General features: G+C 35.5%; 1 protein-coding gene across 2 annotated transcripts in view; it reads right to left on the bottom strand.

Moving 5' to 3' along the window:
* The window catches only part of LOC136841706 (bile salt-activated lipase-like), a 208,326-nt gene that overhangs the window by 21,870 nt on the left and 166,456 nt on the right, over positions 1 to 20,000 (bottom strand). For both annotated transcript variants that reach the window (XM_067108929.1, XM_067108930.1), the window contains exons 3-4: positions 8,831 to 9,017; positions 3,487 to 3,672 (exon numbers count right to left, since the gene is read on the bottom strand). In XM_067108929.1, the coding sequence (XP_066965030.1) occupies positions 3,487 to 3,672; positions 8,831 to 9,017 (373 nt within the window). The remainder of the gene's footprint in view (positions 1 to 3,486; positions 3,673 to 8,830; positions 9,018 to 20,000) is intronic.

Genomic DNA, 20,000 nt, shown 5'->3' with positions numbered 1-20,000 from the left:
GTCTTGCTTTACTCCAGTTAATAGGATGATCTAAATCTCCCATATGTACGAATAATGCATTCAAGAATTTAACATTCTGATGGTGATTGGAATAATAATGAGCAAAAGAGGCAATGTTAGTTGATTTTCGAAACACTGAAAAGGTGAAATTTCTATCATGTCTGTGGATAGTTACATCACGAAAATTCAAATTACAATTTCTTTCTTCCTCTACAGTAAATTTTATAGAAGAGACTAAATTATTTAGCTTAACGAGAAATTCCTGGAGATTTTCGTGAACTGGCCAGATACAAAAAATGTCATCTACATACCTAAACCATATAACTTTTCGGGGCAAAATTCTTGGTAAGAATTTTGTCTCAAAAAATTCCATGTAAATATTGCTAAGGACAGGAGATAAGGGATTACCATAGCCATACCAAACTTTTATACAAAAAATTCCCCATTGAAACAAAATTTACTATCTTTGATACATAACCTTATAAGGGAATGTCATAACTTACTAATTCTTCCTCTAAAAATTCCAGTAAATCATCTACCGGCACTTTTGTAAATAAAGAGACAACTTCAAAACTAACCATAGTAAAATCAAATTTCAAATTCAAACTATTCAATTTGTCTATAAAGTCGACATTATTTTTTTATATTCGTATTAGAAATGTTTCCTACCAATGGTGTAAGAATTTTTACAAGCCATTTAGATAAGTTATACGAAACTGAGCCTGCTGAACTAATGATTGGTCTAATAGGGTTATTGATTTTGTGCGTCTTGACTAAACCGTAGAGATATGGTAGGGAGGGGCACTGAGTGGTAAACTGTTTAATTAAATGGTCAGAGCCCTTAAAAATGGATTTAATTTGTTTGCTAAAATGAAAGTTAACTGTCTGTGTGGGATCTGACCTCACTTTCGTATAAGTTTCACTATCATTCAATAATGCCATTATTTTATTTACGTAGTCACTTTTATTCATTATTACCACTGCATTAGACTTATCTGCCTTTGTTACTTGCAATGTTTCGTCTTTTTTAAGGTTTTTGTAGGCCTGAAGAAATCGTACGGGAAGATTTGGGGAAGAGGGCTTGGTCATAACACCATACACAATACCTTTACAAATATTGATGTCATCAGGACACAAATCATGAATAAATTTTTCCAAATAACAAAATGATTTTGAAATGTTAACACAGTCTAGGTTATCGTCAGAAGCACCAAAACTTAATCCGTATCCTAAAGCCGCTGTCGTAGCACTATCCACTGGTTTGTCTGATAAATTAACGATAAAGTTCACGTTGACATGTTTAGTCCAGTCGCTTTCAGCAATAAGGTTCTTCAGCTTAAATTGAAGCTTCCTTTCAAGACGGTTGCAACACTTTCTTAGTTAATCCAGCATCCGTTTCTTCCACTCCCAAGGAACAGTCTGAGTAAAGCCATACCGTCTGCTTCTAAGTGTACTAAAAGCATCTTCTACTTCCACTTTTGTTATTTCGATATGCTTTTGAAGTATGATCCGTTGAAACTCGTCGAAAGGCCGCTCTGCTAAACGAAGAATTCTCCTTGGTAAAATCGACTTGGGCATCACTTGCTCACACATACAATTCCGTAAAAAGTTGAGTCGAAGTTTCAGCTTGTGAGCTTTGGTAAGGGCATTGCAGAAAGACGTCACAAATAGAACGAGGCTCGGAAAATTCACAGAAAAGGTGTAGAAGTTGCGCGTGGTTTCCATTATGCTTAAAAAATCACAGTAGATGCACGTGACTTCAGTGTATAAGCGAATCCCACAGGAAAAAGACAGGCAGAAGTTCAGTAGTACCAAGCGCTTTCACGTTTATTGACGCATCGTCGGGGCACAAATGAGACAAATATGAAGAAGGTACTACTGAACTTCCAATGTCTTTTCCTGTGGGATTCGCTTATACACTGAAGTCACGTGCATCTACTGTGATTTTTAAACATATATATATATATATATATATATATATATATATATATATATATATATATATATATATATATATATATATATATATGTCTACTTTATATGTTTTCATGTGTGTGTGTTGACAATAAAAATGAGGAAACTCGAAGACATCTGACAAAAATTGTACATTCATGTGACATAAATTAGTGAATATACATTCTTATAAGATAATTATCTATATTTGCAATATATGTAAATAATGAGATATTCTTTATATATAGACTTATTATTCTCAAATGATAATATATATAAAGAACATTTTAATACCGTATGACTGCATCTCAGGAAACTCGAAGACATCTGACAAACACACATTCATGTGACATAAATTAGTAATATACATTCTATAAGATAATTATCTATATATGCAAATGTGAAATAATAGATATTCTTTGCATAGACTTATTATTCTCAAATGATAAGCCACAAAAGAACATTTTAATACCGTATGACTGCATCTCACACACGCACACATACACACATGCATATATATATATGTATATGTATATATATATATAAATATATATACATATAATATATATATATATATATATATATATATATATATGTACATACATATATATATATATATATATATATATATATATATATATATATATATATATATATATATATATATATATATATATATATATATATCTATAAATATATATACATATAATATATATATATATATATATATATATATATATATATATATATATATATATATATATATATATATATATATATATATATATAAATGTGTGTGTGTGCACGTGCAAACCTGTGGGACAAGAGAAGGAGACGTGAAGGAAGAATAAATGTTGCATACATATGATGCAAATTTTGGATGATAGCGAAGAGCAGCTGCACGGATCTGTGAAAGTCTCTGAACGCTTTTGCAGGAGGAGAAAACCAAAAGAGACGGCTAGAATAGGCAAAGTCTTGAGCTCAAATGGAATCCAAAAAGAGGAACTAGTGGTTGTTATAGTGGGCTAGGGGAAGATGGAATTTTTTTTTATTCAGTTATGCATTAAGGAACAAAAGTAACTTAAATATAACCGGACGAGGGAAACGGCGATTCATAGAATAGGTGATAAATGCAGGGACACAACAAAGATGTTAACCAAGTTTGTATCCATTAGTTCTCTTTCCCATGTGGTTAAGAAAATAGGATTTTTTCAGATTTATTTCTGAGGTAATTCTCTCACTTAGACTTCAGGTTTAATGCTCTTGACTTTTAGAAAACATGCCATAGACCTTCCAGATAGGTTTTCTTGCTCTTGGGGAAAAACGTTCCTTGAATGAATGGAGATTTATTTCAGACAACAACAACAATAACAACAACCCAATAATAATAATAATAATAATAATAATAATAATAATAATAATAATAATAATAATAATAATAAGCTGATATTGCTTGTTTATGAATTCCAAACGTGCTTTTCAGCGGCTTCCCTTTAGATAATAATAATCATAATCATCCTGTGAAGGACTTACCTCTAGAAAGAGGAGAAATAAGATGAAGAATGACCGAGGCCCCTCCTGCTGAGTTTCCCACCAGCAGGATTTTATCTTTGCGCCCTTTGAAGGCGTGGGCATGTCGCTGCACCCACTGCACAGCTAACCTTTGGTCCAAGAGTCCCCAGTTACCTGGGGCCCATTGGTCCCCGGTTGACAGGAAACCTGGAATGGCAGTAATAAGAAATTAAACGAAGGTAAATATCGCTCACAGCAATCAGGGGAAGCGGCTCCTTCCCCAGAATGTAATGGAATGTTCACGTTATCTTAACCGGAGATGTGGAATGGGTGGTTAAATGTAGAGGGCGCGCCTGGATGAACCCTGTAAAACTGACCGATTAGCCAGTTTCGTCCTGCTGCATGATGCACTGCATATCGGACACACGCAATCGTATGTTGACAAAAAAAAAAAAAAAAAAAGGGAAAATCTTTGAGGCTTGTTGCGCCCACAGAGATGACGTTTTATGACGCAAATTTCAGCTCTTTAGTCGTACCGTATACATGGAAATTCGAGCGATTCGTGATTTATTGTTGCTTACTTATTATTAATTCTTTATTGATTGAAGATTCTAAGATTGATCCATGCGAATGTTTGCTCATTTTGAGTGAAACGTGGCTTGGATTAGTTGAGTGGCTATGCATCTTCAGAAAAAAATCCTTTAATGATAATGGAAGGTCAGTCGAGTTGCTCTGCTTGTAGACTTTTCGAACTCGTGTTTGAAGAATGGTTCTCTTTTCATTTACATTTTTGTTTGATGTCCTTTTGTCGGTTCACTTTTTATATTCGTAATTTTTCACTTTTAAAAATTCGTTGGAAGTTTTAAAGAATATTATATTTCATGTAGGTCATAAAATATTCCTGGCGATGGAAAGAAGTCTCCAAAGCTAATTACAAACAATAAAAGTTGGTTTTTAACTTTCAAATATCTCTCTCTCTCTCTCTCTCTCTCTCTCTCTCTCTCTCTCTCTCTCTCTCTGTATATCTATTCTATATCTATCTATCTATCTATCTATCTATCTATCTGTCTATATATATATATATATATATATATATATATATATATATATATATATATATATATATATATATATATATATATATATATATATATATATATTAGCAGGCAGTATCGCCTAAAAATAGATGCCAATAATAACCTACCTCCTGGGAATGGAACTGTCGACCATTAAAGTAGCAGGTCGATGCACTCCAGGTGTACTCGTATGTGTGCTGAGCATCGACTTGCAATTTCAATGGTCGGCAGTCCGAATCTCCAGGGAAAGATGTTAAGATATATATTGTTAGCATATATATATATATATATATATATATATATATATATATATATAATATATATATATATATATATATATATATATATATATATATATATATATATATATATATGCTTCTGAAAACTATCATAACCAGCACTCTCTTGGTCTTCCTTTTCTCCTTTCTGTCTCGACTCCTGCATCATGGCACCTTTCTCATCAACCTTTTCTCCCATTCTTACAGCATGACCAAATCACCTCAAAACACTCAAGTTTTTGCCATTTCTTCGATGGATAATTCTACTTTTCCTGCCTCCGCCTACTCTGTGCTGGTAATGAATCTCAGTTATTTCCTGATTCTCTGTTTACAATCAATATCCTTATTTCTGAGAACAATTTGATTTTACTGAAATCAAGTTATTGGCTGAGCAACATAGGCCATTAATTCTAAGTCTTGGAGGGATGACAATACGAAAACTCTCCACAGGAATGACAGATAGGGTTAATAGACTAATGAGTAAAAAGTGAGCCCCAGAAGAAAATATAAACAAAATATAAGGAAAAGAAACTGGCTAACTTTAGAAAATATGAGACAAGTACCAAAATCGTACCCCGAGTGAAGGGAGAAGTATAGTACCAAAGTTAGTAAAAAGGCATTATAAAGAACTGGCGACAAAAGATGAAAAGTGGAACAAACGAATGATTATCAGTGAATTAGCTGAAAATAATTCCATTATTTAGTGAAGAAATTAATCATACAAATAATATAATAAAAATGGTTGTGATAGCCGGTTCGAATAGAATCTGTTGACGGATAATATCGCTTGGTGAAAGTGAAGAGAAACCTCAACGACTGAGGAGAGATTTTAAGAGTGTTTGTTAGAAAAGAATGTTGAAAGTGAAGGTTAGCAAGAACATGATGGCCTAAGTAATGAGGATCATTGGATAAAAATACGATGGAGAGATGACTGCTAGAATAGGCCATGAAGGAGGTTCGTGCTTCTCCTTGCTACACGAGTCTTACGGAATTCTGTATCAGCAAACCTCTCAATATAAACTTCAGTTTTCCTAAATGTCTTGTCCTTTACAGGGGCAGCTGCAAATACGAACGCCTGAAGGGAGAACTAGCAAATTTACATCTGCCTCGATAGTTATTTAGTTAGTTTGAGCTTCAAGATAATAGAAAGAATAATTGGTATATACCTTTGAAAATAGAATTGGAATTTCTGTCAGTATTGTTGATACCACTACCCTCAGCATTTCTGACACGACTGATTCACCTTGATTGGTACCAACGTCTCCGTTATCGTCACTTGTCAGTCATCTATGACGTTGCTGCTACCGCCAGCCCCCGGAACAAAAGTCGTCATCAAAAGTGCCCTTTTACCCCTTCGCCAAACTACTAGTGGCACTACTTATTTTATTATTATCATTATTTTTTTTGAAGAGCAAATGCCATTAAGGATATGGAAGGCGAGTCGAAATGTACAACTTATTCACGAAGGAAGCGACATGTCTGCCTCTCGTGGTGAAACACAAATGACGCGTTCCATTCACACGGAGCATCAACACGTTACTTGAATTCTTCTTCTCCTTCTTTTTCACCTTCTTCTTCTTTTGTCATTCCCACCTCGGGCATCGCTTGTTAGCCGTATCCGGACGCCGGGGATAACAGGATCCCTTCATTAACACCCTCCGGAGGGAGGGAGGGTCTGAAGACGTGCGTGGGTGGAGGCGTCAAGAAGGTGTCTATTTATGGTCATTATGATTCGGATGAAGTTTCTTTTCTTAATTAAGAATAAAAAAGAAACGAAGGTGACTGGGGTGCCTTAATAGATTACATAGACGGAAATGATTAAAAGACCTATTGGTGGATATTAAGATTCGCGGAATACGCACACGCGTACCTCTCTTTTGAGAAGTGTGAGAGTGAGAGGCTAGAGCCTATGAATGAAATTAATTATTCATGCACACGGTTCTGAACGCACGAGCACCTAAGCAAAACTGTACATTATTTTGTACCTAACCAGAAAAGATCAAATAGGTTTATTTTGATGATGCTTTTGACGAAATTAATGAGGTAATTTGTTAAACAAGGCGTTATCACTTATCGAACAGGCAAACTTCACTCATTGGAGATAGAGGATATTGTTTGTGTAATGAGAGCAATTTAAATATCTTAAGTACGGAAATGCCAAAAAGAAACGTACAATTTCTTTCGTTCAATAAATGTTTCAGATGTGAGTCTGTCTATCCGTTAGCTCGTCTGGCATACGCATTTTCCTTGACCGTGCAAGAATGCGGTCACTTTTGTTGCTTGTATGTATTGGTTTTCTCTCTCTCTCTCTCTCTCTCTCTCTCTCTCTCTCCCATTAGATTTGAGGATGCCTGTCTCCTCAACTTTTGTCTCTCTCACTAATGCTCTCATCCTCTCTCTTTCCAGCCACCTCCCCCCCCACCCCTCTCTCAGACACTCAAACACAACCACACATTAGATTTGTGGTTACGTGTTCTCTCAGCTGTTCATCTTTCCATTTAAGACGCTACATCTCTCTCTCTCTCTCTCTCTCTCTCTCTCTCTCTCTCTCTCTCATTACATTTCAGCCATTTTCATTTCAGAATACTTCATATCACCTCTCACGGTCTTCGCAAAGAAAGTAAAAAAAAAAAAAAACTACAAAACCACTCACAAGATAAATGACGTCATTATAGCTACTCAGTTAAGTTCTCGTTTCTGCTTAATTTCCTTGACAACTGGCCCTCCCCCACCCCCCTTCACAAAGGTCCTCCCATAGGCCCCTCATACCCTGGCAATCCCCCGAGGCCCATCTCCCTCAAATTACATCTACCGCAATCAACCTCCCCCGCCCCCCAACACAATCTCCTTTTTCAAGTAGACCCAACGGCATGTTAGAATTCCTGGGACTTTTTTTCGTAGGATGAAATATGTTACCCTTTCTCTCTCTCTCTCTCTCTCTCTCTCTCTCTCTCTCTCTTTCTTTTTTCCCCCCACCCAGTGAAAATACCAAAGGTGTAAGGACGCTTAAAGTTCATAGAGGGGTATGCAAAAGTCCTAAAGCTGAATCGAGTGGGAGAGTGTGGCCTGGTTAGTTTGCGTATCTAACAGGCCTCTATTTCACTTTTAGTTCTTATTTCTGTTATGGGAGTTCAGATTTGTTTACTGACTTCCTTACGTATTATTGACCGTTTGTGTCAACGTGTACACTCATATTTTTGCATTAGATGACTGCCTTACTATTTCCTGCAGTTTTGAATTAGTGTTGGTGCATTGACTTCATATTTTGCATAAAAGGATCTACTACAATCACGCTATCCCGACCCAGAATTAAAGAGGAGGGTTAAGAGTAGGGCTGCCGCCTGCAACACGTCTTGCAGCCTTTTGCAGGCAGCACTGGGTCTCAGTGAGGCCGAGAAGCAAGTCGGTTTGCCTCACTGTCTATCGTCTGTCTTCTTACTCTTCATCTTCTCACTTGCCAACCTTGACAGGTACACGAATGTGCCCCTCACACTGAAACGCACAGCTGACTTTTTAGAAGACTGCGAGTCCCAGAGTCAGTTGTCTCATGGAAATGGGCTTTGCACACCACGTCTCAATGCCTACATCCCTTCTCCTTCCTCTGTCGTATAAGAAAATGTCTCTTGAGACTTCAGTCAACGAAGACACTGAGGCCTGTTTGCACATCTTGGTGCTTCTCTAGCATGAAGAAACTGAATTTACACGATGAGATTGGAAGGAATACTTTGCTGGTGACATTTTTACCGTTGACTTGATAACTTACTTGCGGAGAGAGGAAATAGATTTTGAGTATTTTACTCTTTATGTTTCACCGCCTACACTGCGTAAACAAACATCCAGTTTCATTCTACTGATGTCTCAATGGAAGAGAGGACTCTGCAAAGTCGTAAATGTTAAAATCAACTCTCTCTCTCTCTCTCTCTCTCTCTCTCTCTCTCTCTCTCTCTCTCTCTCTCTCTCTCTCTCACACACACACACACACACACAAAAGCAAACTCGTTCAAAACTTACCAAACGGACCCAGACGGTAGTTGATTGTGACCACAACGATGCCCTTCGTGGCCAGCTTTTCTCCTGGGTAAAGTCGTCCGCCGTTAGCATAAAACGAGCCTCCGTGGATGTAGACAATCACCGGGTACTCCGCAGGTTCTTCAGTCTCCCCTCCCATTTCGAATCCCGTTTTCTGTGGACCTTCTAGCTGAAAAATGGGGACATTGCAAGAGAGTTATATCTGCCTCGACTGCATTGGATTGTTTAACAATTAATTAGGATATCCAGTACTGATTTGGGGTATCTACGGATATATGGGATCTTCTGGAGATGAATTAGGCTGGTTAAACATGAACTGGGTTATATTGAGACCAAGAGGGTTGTCTGATGGCTAGCTAGGTTGTCCAAAGATTAATAAGATCGTCTAATCATTAACAGAGTTAACTCACGATTAACTGGGCTGTCTAAAGGTTGATGGAGTATTCAAGAGATTAATTAGGCTGGCTTCAAACAAACTGGGTTGACTAGGATTTGAGAGGTTGCCTGTTGTCTAATTAGGTTATCTAAAGATTAATATTGTCATCTAATTATCATTTTGGCTAACTTAAAATTAAATGGGTTACTTAAATATTAGTAGGACATTATTGAGATTAATTACGTTGGCAAAAGATGACTCAGGTTGTCTAGAAGTCAAACAAGAAGTGTATGAAGACTAATTGTGTAACCTGAAGATTAATTGGGCTGTCTAATTGTTCTTAAGGTTATTTGCAGATTAAAAGTTTTGTTTGAAGATCAGTAGTGTTTGCCGTCTCAAGATGAACTGAGTCATTTCCATAAAGATGAACTAAGTTGCCTTAAGGATCTCAGGTTGTATCAAGATCCATTGTTACCCAACAATTACTTTGACCATGAGGACAATCTGTGCATCAGTAGGGTTGCCTTACATTGACTTACGTTGTCTAAATATCATTTAGGTTATTTAAAGATGAATTTAGTTATTTGAATATCAATAGGGTTGTTGAAAATTGTTTTGACTTTCGAAAGATGGATAAGATTGTTTAAATATAAACAAGTTATCTGCAAAAAGGCTTTTCTAAAGGTTAAGATAACTGTCTTAAGATTGATATGACTGAATTTAGATTACCAGGGTTTACTAATGATTAAGAATGAAATTTTTTGGGGTTATGTATATCATTAAAAGGGTCAACTAAAAGTTAATAAAGTTGTCTGAATAATATCTGATTTAATTCTAGTATAAGTAGATATATTGATCATGGACATAATGAGTTGTCTAGCTTGTTACAATTAAGGTTCGTCAACTGAAATGGAATTTTTTGAAGGAGTTATTTATAACGGTGTTTTAACAGAAAATCAGTTGAGTAACGCGCAGTAAACACAAAAGAACAGTTTCTATATAGGTATGTTCACACACAAACACACACACACATATATAATACAAATATATATATATATATATATATATATATATATATATATATATATATATATATATATATATATATATGTGTGTGTGTGTGTGTGTGTGTGTGTGTGTGTGTGTGTGTGGTTATAATCACTTTTACACGTGATTCGTCCATCACTTATCCCCACATGTGGAAAAATGAGACTGGGTGTGGGTCCTGTCAGGATTCAAGTTTTTTTCAAACCCGTTTACAGAGGACTGTTACAAAGTAGTAGAAACCACACAATATATACTGTACTATAAAGGCAGGGCGGGTATGAATACTAAACCGTTGGAGACTGCAAATCTACACCTGACGGTGTCAAAGGAGAGGGGCGACAAAACTCATTGGTGTTAGTGCCCCAGTACCATACATGTTTACAAATATGATAATCCTCTTTCCATATATATCTACTACCTTCCTTAAAATTTAAACATTTGGCAAATATCTTTGGAAATTTTAGGATCAAGTTAGGCAATGGAATAGAAGCGGCAAAAAAGAATGAATCAAAAGAAAAAAGAATCTTACAACACAAAAAATTTACTTGTACTACCATACAATAATATGAAAGATATCCCCCATCATCTTATGAATTTTGGAGTTATTGTAGCATTTAAGAACAATAAAATAATGAAAAATGTACTCATAAAGAACTCTCCCGACACTACTGGAGGATATGTTCATAAAATTCCATGTAAATCTTGTGACAACTTTTATATTGGTCAAAATGGTAAACACTGGAAAAGAGAACAGAACAGCATAAGAAATGTATAAAGTATGCACAGGTTAACAGTGGAATTTTTGTACATGTTAGTGAGAACAATCACGCTATCAACTGGGCAGGGGGGAAAAAGATAGCCTTTTCTAATAATACCTTGGAAAGGAATATGATTGAATCTCGCTTTAAAAAAGAAACTTATGGCCATATCATGAATATCAGTCAAGGCCTGTATAAACTTGATCCTATAATTTTAAAAGAAATTCGTCATATGTTTAAATTTTAAGGAAGCAGTAGATACATATGGAAAGAAGATTATCATATTTGTAAACATGTATGGTACAGGGGCACTAACACCAATGAGCTTTGTCGCCCCTCTCCTTTGACACCCGTCAGGTGTAGATTTGCAATCTCCAGCGGTTTCTGTAGTATTTATATATTGTGATTTCTACCACTTTGTATCAGTCCTCCACAAATGGTTTGGAAAAAGTCGAAACCGGACAGTACCTACACAGTCTTATTTTTCACGTCTTATATATATTATATATATATTATATATATATATATATATATATATATATATATATATATATATATATATATATATATATATATATATATATATATATATATATATATATATATATATATATATATATATTATATATATATATATATATATATATATTTATATATATATATATATATATATATATATATATATATATATATATATATATATATATATATATATATATATATATATATATATATATATATATATATACATACATATATATATATATATATATATATATATATATATATATATATATATATATATATATATATATATATATATATATATATATATATATATATTATATATATATGTATGTATTTTATATATATGTGTATATATTGTATATATATATATATATATATATATATATATATATATATATATATATATATATATATATATATATATATATATATATATATATATATATATATATATATATATATATGCACATTACAAGGAGACGAGGGAGACGTCTTGTAGCAATTCCACAAAGCTTTATCTGCGACGTTTCGGGGCATAGCCCCATTATCACAGCTGTAAAAAAGACGAATCTATATGAAGTACAATAAAAAGACTCACCCTAAAAACAGCAATATACATTTACAATAAAATCCACAAAACACAAAATGCTAAGAAAATTACCATCTCAAGTAAAGGGAAGGGAAGAAGGTAAGTATTATTGTCACTTTACAATTCTTCCATTTTTGAGATATAGAATTCTTTATCCATAATTGTGTATATCAAAAATGGAAGAATTGTTAAGTGACAATAATACTCGCCTAGAACTAAACAAGAACCCCTTAGAAGAAGCAATAAAATCTTTCAATAGTAAATTATTAAAGAAAATCATGAAAAGCAACAAAGGTCTCAAAAACCTGTTTTTAACGAATTCACCTTCCTTGCCGTATCTATATGGGCTAGTTAAGTATATCTTAGTTTAACCAGACCACTGAGCAGATTAACAGCTCTCCTAGAGAGGGCTGGCCAGAAGGATTAGATTTATTTTACGTGGCTAAGAACCAACTGGTTACCTAGCAACGGAACCTACAGCTTATTGTGGAATCCGAACCACATTATGACGAGAAATGAATTTCTATCACCAGAAATAAATTCCTCTAATTCTTCATTGGCCGCTCCGAGAACCGAACGCTGGGCCAACAACGTGCTAGCCGAGAGCTCTACCCAGCCCTGGGCTAGTAAAAACACTTTAAGAAACTAACCCTATGAGACCAATAGTTAGTTCTGTTGGTTCCGTAACTTATAAGCTTTCAAAATATCTAACAAAATTATTGTCACCATTGCTAGGAACTATTTGCGGCACCCATCATATTAATTCTTTAGATTTGACTGACTAAATCAATGGTACTACAATCATTACAGATTCACTGTTAATAGATTTTGACGTACGTTCCTTATTCACTAAAGTGCCCATTGATTCGGTATTGGAATACCTTAAAGATGAATTGCATAAACTTGATTCGCCATTAACAATTAGCCAGGTCATAGAATTAACAAGATTATGCATATGTGGTTGTAAATTTATTTTCAACGGGAAATGTTTTTAACAAACATTTGCTATGGCAATGGGAAACCCACTTTCACCTGTTCTATCAAATTTATACATGGAATTTTTTGAACGCCTTTAAATCCCAAAGATTTTCCATTTTCCCGTAACATGATATCGTTATGTTGATGTTAACCAGCATACCGAAAGATTTGGATGTAAACAAATTATTGGTTCCACTAAAGGAACAAGTCCCTTCTATTAAATTTACACTCGAGTTAGAGAAAGATGAATGTTTGCCTTTTTTTGGACATTTATATTAAAAGGGAGCCTTTTAATTATAAATTTAGTATTTATAGGAAAAAGACAAATAATCTGACATATGTACACTATTACTCAGGGTCTCATATAAATATAAAAATTTCAGTTTTTTCATCAATGTTTCTTCGAGCCTTGCGAATAGTCAGTCCTGAGTTTTTAGATCAGGAATTCACTATCAAACTCACATTATGGATATTTGTTACAATAAAGCATAAAGAGGTATAAAAATCGGAAAGAAAAAAAGAAGTGTCCTCAAACACTCTTTGCTTGCCACTTTTTATTGGATTTGAAGCTGTAAAACCTTTTTTAAATTTTTTTAATAAAAATGTATCCTTCACATATAATAATATCAAAAACATGCTTATAAAAAATAGAACCCGAAATGATAGCAATATTGTATACAAAGTTCTTTGTATGGATTGAGATTTATTTGACTTAGGTCAGACCAGTAAAGAATTAAATACCAGATTAAAACAACACAAATATTCGGTAAGAACAGGTCAGACTAATAATGCTCTTTTTTTGCATCTAAGTGAAAAGTCCTACAGAATAAACTGGATGCAAAGCAATGTAGTATCACGAAGTAATGAAACTATTTCCAGGAACTTGCTGGAATCCGATATAATTCAGGTGAACTGGGAGAATAACCTAAATTTAAGCCAAGGATTATTTTCTTTTGACCCTGTAATAAAACATATGTTTCAGAAGGATTTGAAAGACAAAACAAGACAATACTGAAAAAACAAAATAAGACAATATTGAAAGACAATAGGTAGATTTTGATGTTAATCCACTGACCTCCCAAACTTTTTGTATTCCCTTAGGATTATATATATATTATATATATATATATATATATATATATATATATATATATATATATATATATATATATATATATATATGTATATATATATATATATATATATATATATATATATATATATATATATATATATATATATATATATATATATATGTTGTCTCTATATATCTTTAGTTGCTGTGACCATGTCTTGGTAATAAGACGAAAGTACTTAGCATCTCATTGTTCCGCTTTTCCTTCGTGGCTGTAAATTTGTTCATATATATATATATATATATATATATATATATATATATATATATATATATATATATATATATATATATATATATATATATATATATATATATTTATAGTTTAAAGGCTTATAAAATCATTATTTATATGACAAACTATATATTTTGTTTAGTAACCTTTAATCCTAATAGCTGGTGAATGTGGACAGTTGGTGGGTGACAAGCATCCTTAGCCTATATGGAATATGTAGGTGTGGCGACAGCATTGGCGCTATTGCAAATGGTAGCTATTCTGTGATGAAAGGGGTCAATCTATCATTGTCTTTAGTCCTGGTTATCTCTCACCTAAGTCGAGTCTGGTAAGAGTATCCGCTAGAGCACCTGCTTGAGAACTGGTCTTAGTATTAAACCGTCTGTGAAATCCGATTTCCAGTGTCCTCTTGACAGATTCATATTCACTTCTTGGTTGATCATGGCAGATTCTAGAATCAAAAGGTCCATGTCCAGCAAGATTTAGCCACCGATTCTGCATGGATTGCAATACACTGAGATACAGGAGCAGAACAGATTCTGGTTTACCAACCCGTCCTCCCCTTTGGTGCACTTTACATTTTGGCAAAACATTGTATGAAATAAAGGTTAGATCTGACTCCACATTACAATTAGGCCCAAGTACTGTGGTCCTTGTACATAAGGAGTCCCTGAATGGAGTCCAGCGGCTATTGGGAAATGACGTTGTTAGTGCATATGCTGCCTTAACAATGCCAGTTGCCCTTATACAGAAAAGTCAACTTATGCCAACAACTGTAGATGCAGAATGGCGATACTGTACAATCAGCAACCCATGGGAGGCCACCTCGGTGTGCATAAAACCCGAAAAAGGATCTCCCAAAAATTTTTTTAGGCCGAACTTCAGCAAAAGGGTTGAGGAGAGACCTGTGCTTGGGGAGACTTTCTCCATTGGGGGGACCATTACTAAGGATAAAAAAGGGAAACACTTTTATCTTCACCATGCCTCCACTCACTTTCCTGAGGCACTTCCATCACGTACAGTAACTGGAAAGTGCGTTTTCTGTGCTCTTGTGTACTTCATCAGTGTGTTCTCATTCCCCAGTTACCTTGAATGATCAAGGCAGCACTTTCTTATCCATCGTGTTTGAGAGTACAACAAAAGACTTGGTAATAAGAAATATACCTTAAGTCTGACATTCCAAATCTCAGGGCACCTCAGTGCTATTCCACGTCGTGACGAGAACACCAGAATGGTATGAAGCAATGTGTTTGTGTTGTTCGCTATCTGTGATTTCTTGCAAGAATCCCTGAAATTTTCACCATTCACAATAGCATATGGGCATAAAGTGCATGGGCTTCTCTGTCTCCTGCTGGAGATCTGGACAAAAGACAAAGAGCAAACTGGAGATTCTTGAAGTATGTGCTCACCTTCAAAAGCTGTAAAAGGATTTCAAAATCGCTCATGATGAGACGAGAAGATCTCAAGAAAAAATGAAGACCTGGTACAACCAGGCCAACTGAGTTCAAGCGTATGACTTCCAGGTGGGAGATGGTATGCTTCCCTTGCACATGCCTCGGAGCCCTCTTTCAGCCATGTGCCAAGGCCCGTACAAAAATTGTCAAGAAACTCAGTAATCTGGAATGCGCAGTTGGGACACCTGATGGAAGAGAAGATTCCCACGGCAAGATGATCAAGCTTTGCATAAAGCAGATCAATATTATAATGATACCATTTTAAATAACAACCTCGAGCCCGTTAGAGGCACTGACACTTCTTCCTCATCCCACTCTTTAATCTTCACGATAACTAGGGAAAAATCATAGATGAGGCATACACATTGCCACATCTCCTGTCTGTCAAGTCAAAGATGAAGGGAAGGGTAAGTGACTTTACATCTTCGTTCACTGTGTCCTTTTCCTGTATATCACCCACAGAGAAGGTTCTCCACAACAGCATTTGAATGCTCAAGCCTGAGATATGATTTGCAGTGTCCACAAGTATACCTGGTGGGAGAAGAAAAATCAGGCTTCCATGCACAGCTTCAGCCATGCAATGCAATGCACTATGGCTGCGACTAAGTTATGCCAAAGTACAGTTCACATTATATGCAAAAAAGCTTTGTTAAACTATATGAAGTACTTGTTTTCCGAGAATAGCAAAGAAAAAGACTGAAAACAGTTGCAAATTCTGATGAATTTAATCAATACATTTTATGAAGAACATTTATTTAATTTTAAATTAATCTTTAAAATGATACGATTGTAGTGCAGACCAGCACTGACCCGGACCAATACCATATTGCTGCAGCCAGAAACATGCTTCTCAAAAATGGAGAGGAAATGAAGAAGAAATGGCAGAGTTAGATAGAGATAATGGAGAAGAAGAGGAGCAGAAACAGGAGTAGAAGGAGAGTTGTAAAAGAAAGGAGCAGAGAGAAAAATGAAAAACAGGGAATTTTAGCAGAAAAGGATGAGGAAGATGATCTTCTTGCAAGGACAGAAGACACACCCATCTCGCAAGAGAAACTTTTGGAGGTCAACGTAAATTATTCTTAATTCTGATACACTTTTATTCCAAAGCTAGTCATACTAAATGACAACATGACATTAGTGTTCTTGTCATAAAACTTTCAGGCTCTTCTTAGACATTCCAGGCCAGACAAATATTATTATTATTATTATTATTATTATTATTATTATTATTATTATTATTATTATTATTATTATTATTATTATTATTATTCAGAAGATGAACCCTATTCATATGAAACAAGCCCACAGGGGCCAATGACTTGAAATTCAAGTTTACAAAAATATGGTGCTCATTAGGAAATAAGAGAAAGTAAAGGGAAATACAGAAAGATATCGCTTATTAAATAGAAAAAACAAATTTATAAATTAATCAATAGATAAATATGCATGAAAATGCAAGGATAATAGCATTAGGGTAGTAATCCGATCCAACAACACGACTACGGTGTAGCACTGTAACAGAGGGAGCTACTGCAACAAGATTGACTGTATATTATAGCACAGGACCATATATCCCAGTGCCTTGCAGTGGAGTTCATCCTACTCACTTGTAAGAAAGGCTGATGGAGGAATTAATTTCTTCACAGACTACTGAAAAGTCAATAAAGGAACAAAGCCATTTTTGTTCAACCTGCTAAGGATGGATGATTACACTAGCCAAGGATTGATGATTACACTAACACCATTGGAAATGCGTTATACTTCATTAAGTGCAACTTACTAAGGGCTATTGGTGTGTTTCTCTCATGTACTGCGCTCATGAATTATCTGCCTTTATGACTCCTAGAGGACTGTTCGAATACAGTGTATTGCTCTTCTAAATAAAGGATGCCTTTGCTGCTCCCCAGCACTTAATCAGTTGCCTAGTACAAGCAAGGACTGGAAGGAATTGTGGCTTATTTGGATGACATCATTATCTACAGTAAAACTTAGGAGTACATAAAGAGGGTATATGCAATGTTTCAACAACTGGCAGAAGCCAACAGGAAAATAAACCTGGTAAAAACTGATTCCAGGTCTGCCACATTTTATTAATCCTGAGCATATCATGGGATAAGGTTCTGTTCAGCCTGTCCAGAACGAGGTTAAAAGTATCCTACAATTCTCCCTCTTACAGTCACGCCGTGCTGTTCACTTCTTGGTTAAGGCAGGATGCTACCTCAAATTTTGTTGAAATTATGCCACCATTGCATTACCTTTGACTAACCTGTTGAAGAAGAGTCACCGCTATATGTAGTCCATATTTGAATTTTCTGTAAATGCAAGTGATCTAGAAGCTGCGCGAGTTTATTGAGGAAAGGCAACCATGTTAATGAGCTACACATAACAGACTAATAAAAAAAGTTCAGTAAACATCAATGTAATTATGCTATTGTTGGCACTAATTTTTGCAGTTGAACATTTTGATGTCTCCGTTCAGGGTAATAAATCCTCTTCCAAGGTCTACGCAGATCACAACCTCCTTGTTTTTCTTGACTGGATTTGCAGTAATAGGCGACAGTTACTAAACTGGTACCCGGGGTTGCAAGAGCTACTGGCAGTATTGTTTGTCCAGAACAGAGTGAATGAATGCAACATATTCTTTAAGATTCCTGGTTTTAGGACACTAAGGGTATATGAACTGTAAAACAACCCCAGAGCCAACCAGCTCAGTCACTCACTTTGATTAGGAGATTAAAGTTTCTGAAGAAAGATTTTCTTTCCTTAGGGTCAGAAAAACTCTTGTATGTTTTTTTTTTATCTGGCCAAGGAAATATTCTGTTGAGCCTCATGCGAGCACTAACCCTTGCATAAAGGTAGCTCGAATAAAGTGGAGAAGATGGACAGCTCAAAGTAAGAGGCTGGAGGCATTGCAGCTGGAAACCTGCGAAGGGATTCGGTTAAGAATTATTAATTGATTGTAAGTTTTCTGGCGTTGCATCTACAAGGGTCACTGACGCCAATACGCTGCCTACAGTGCGTTGAGGTAGGAGCACTTTATGTAAGACGTGGTAATCATAAACACGAGGATCAGTCGCTCAAGGCTGGTTCTTCTTGGTTTTATTAAAGAATATTTGATGGCGTTTTCACGAAAAGTAAATATAGCAACAAAAGGAATCGTCCTCCCCCGCCCCCCCAAAAAAAAAATGTTTAATGGTAATAAGTCATCAGGTCTGTGGAAACCCTCAAGAAATAAAAAAAAAAAAAATTAGAAACACGTGGTCGCTGTTACCGAATTCTAAAGATCTAGGTACTACCACACCCGGTACCCACTTAACGAGAAACCAAAGCGACGTTCCAGTAAGTGCAAATATATGACTCCAGAATGACCCGCCATACCTTGCAGCAAATAGGAGAGAGTCACTGATGTGATGCAGCCGTGCTGCGTCTTAAAATTTCATAAACTATAAAGCAGATTATTCAGTTAACTAACGTAGAACAGCTTGAAAGAAAACAGATAAACAGTCCCCAACGTAACTATTATGATGCATCAATATGATTAAGCAGATGCATGTAAATAGGTCTGTTCCAGAAAACACAAAATACAAATTGTTGGGAAGGTAGATTGATTGATATATTGGCTCATCATTATTAGAATAGAATATCGAATTTAGGGCAAAGGCCAAGCGCTGGGACCTAAGAGGTTATTCAGCGCTGAAACCGAAAATGACAGTAAAAAGGTTAGAAAGGTGTAACGGGAGGAAAACCCCGCAGTTGCACTATGAAACAGTTGTTAGGAGAGGGTGGAAAGGAAGATGAGAGAGAGAGAGGTACAGTAAAACGAGTGAAAGGGGTTGCAGCTAGGGGCGAAGGGACGCTGCAAAGAACCTTTAGGGATGCCTACAGTGCACCACATGAGGTGCACTGACGGCACTACCCCCCTACAGGGTATTGGCTTATCCAGCTAGCACTCCAAAATTAGATCATCGACGCCGAACTCGCGGGTGTAAAGGAGCATTTTTGCAAAGAACAAGCTGAGTGAAACGAGGTTCTTGATGGCAATTAGCAAGTGC

The sequence above is a fragment of the Macrobrachium rosenbergii genome, chromosome 9 (assembly GCF_040412425.1).
Source record: "Macrobrachium rosenbergii isolate ZJJX-2024 chromosome 9, ASM4041242v1, whole genome shotgun sequence".
Classification (NCBI taxonomy): domain Eukaryota; kingdom Metazoa; phylum Arthropoda; class Malacostraca; order Decapoda; family Palaemonidae; genus Macrobrachium; species Macrobrachium rosenbergii.
The sequence above is the reverse complement of the archived record's forward strand: the minus strand, read 5'-3'. Positions and strand labels throughout refer to the sequence as shown.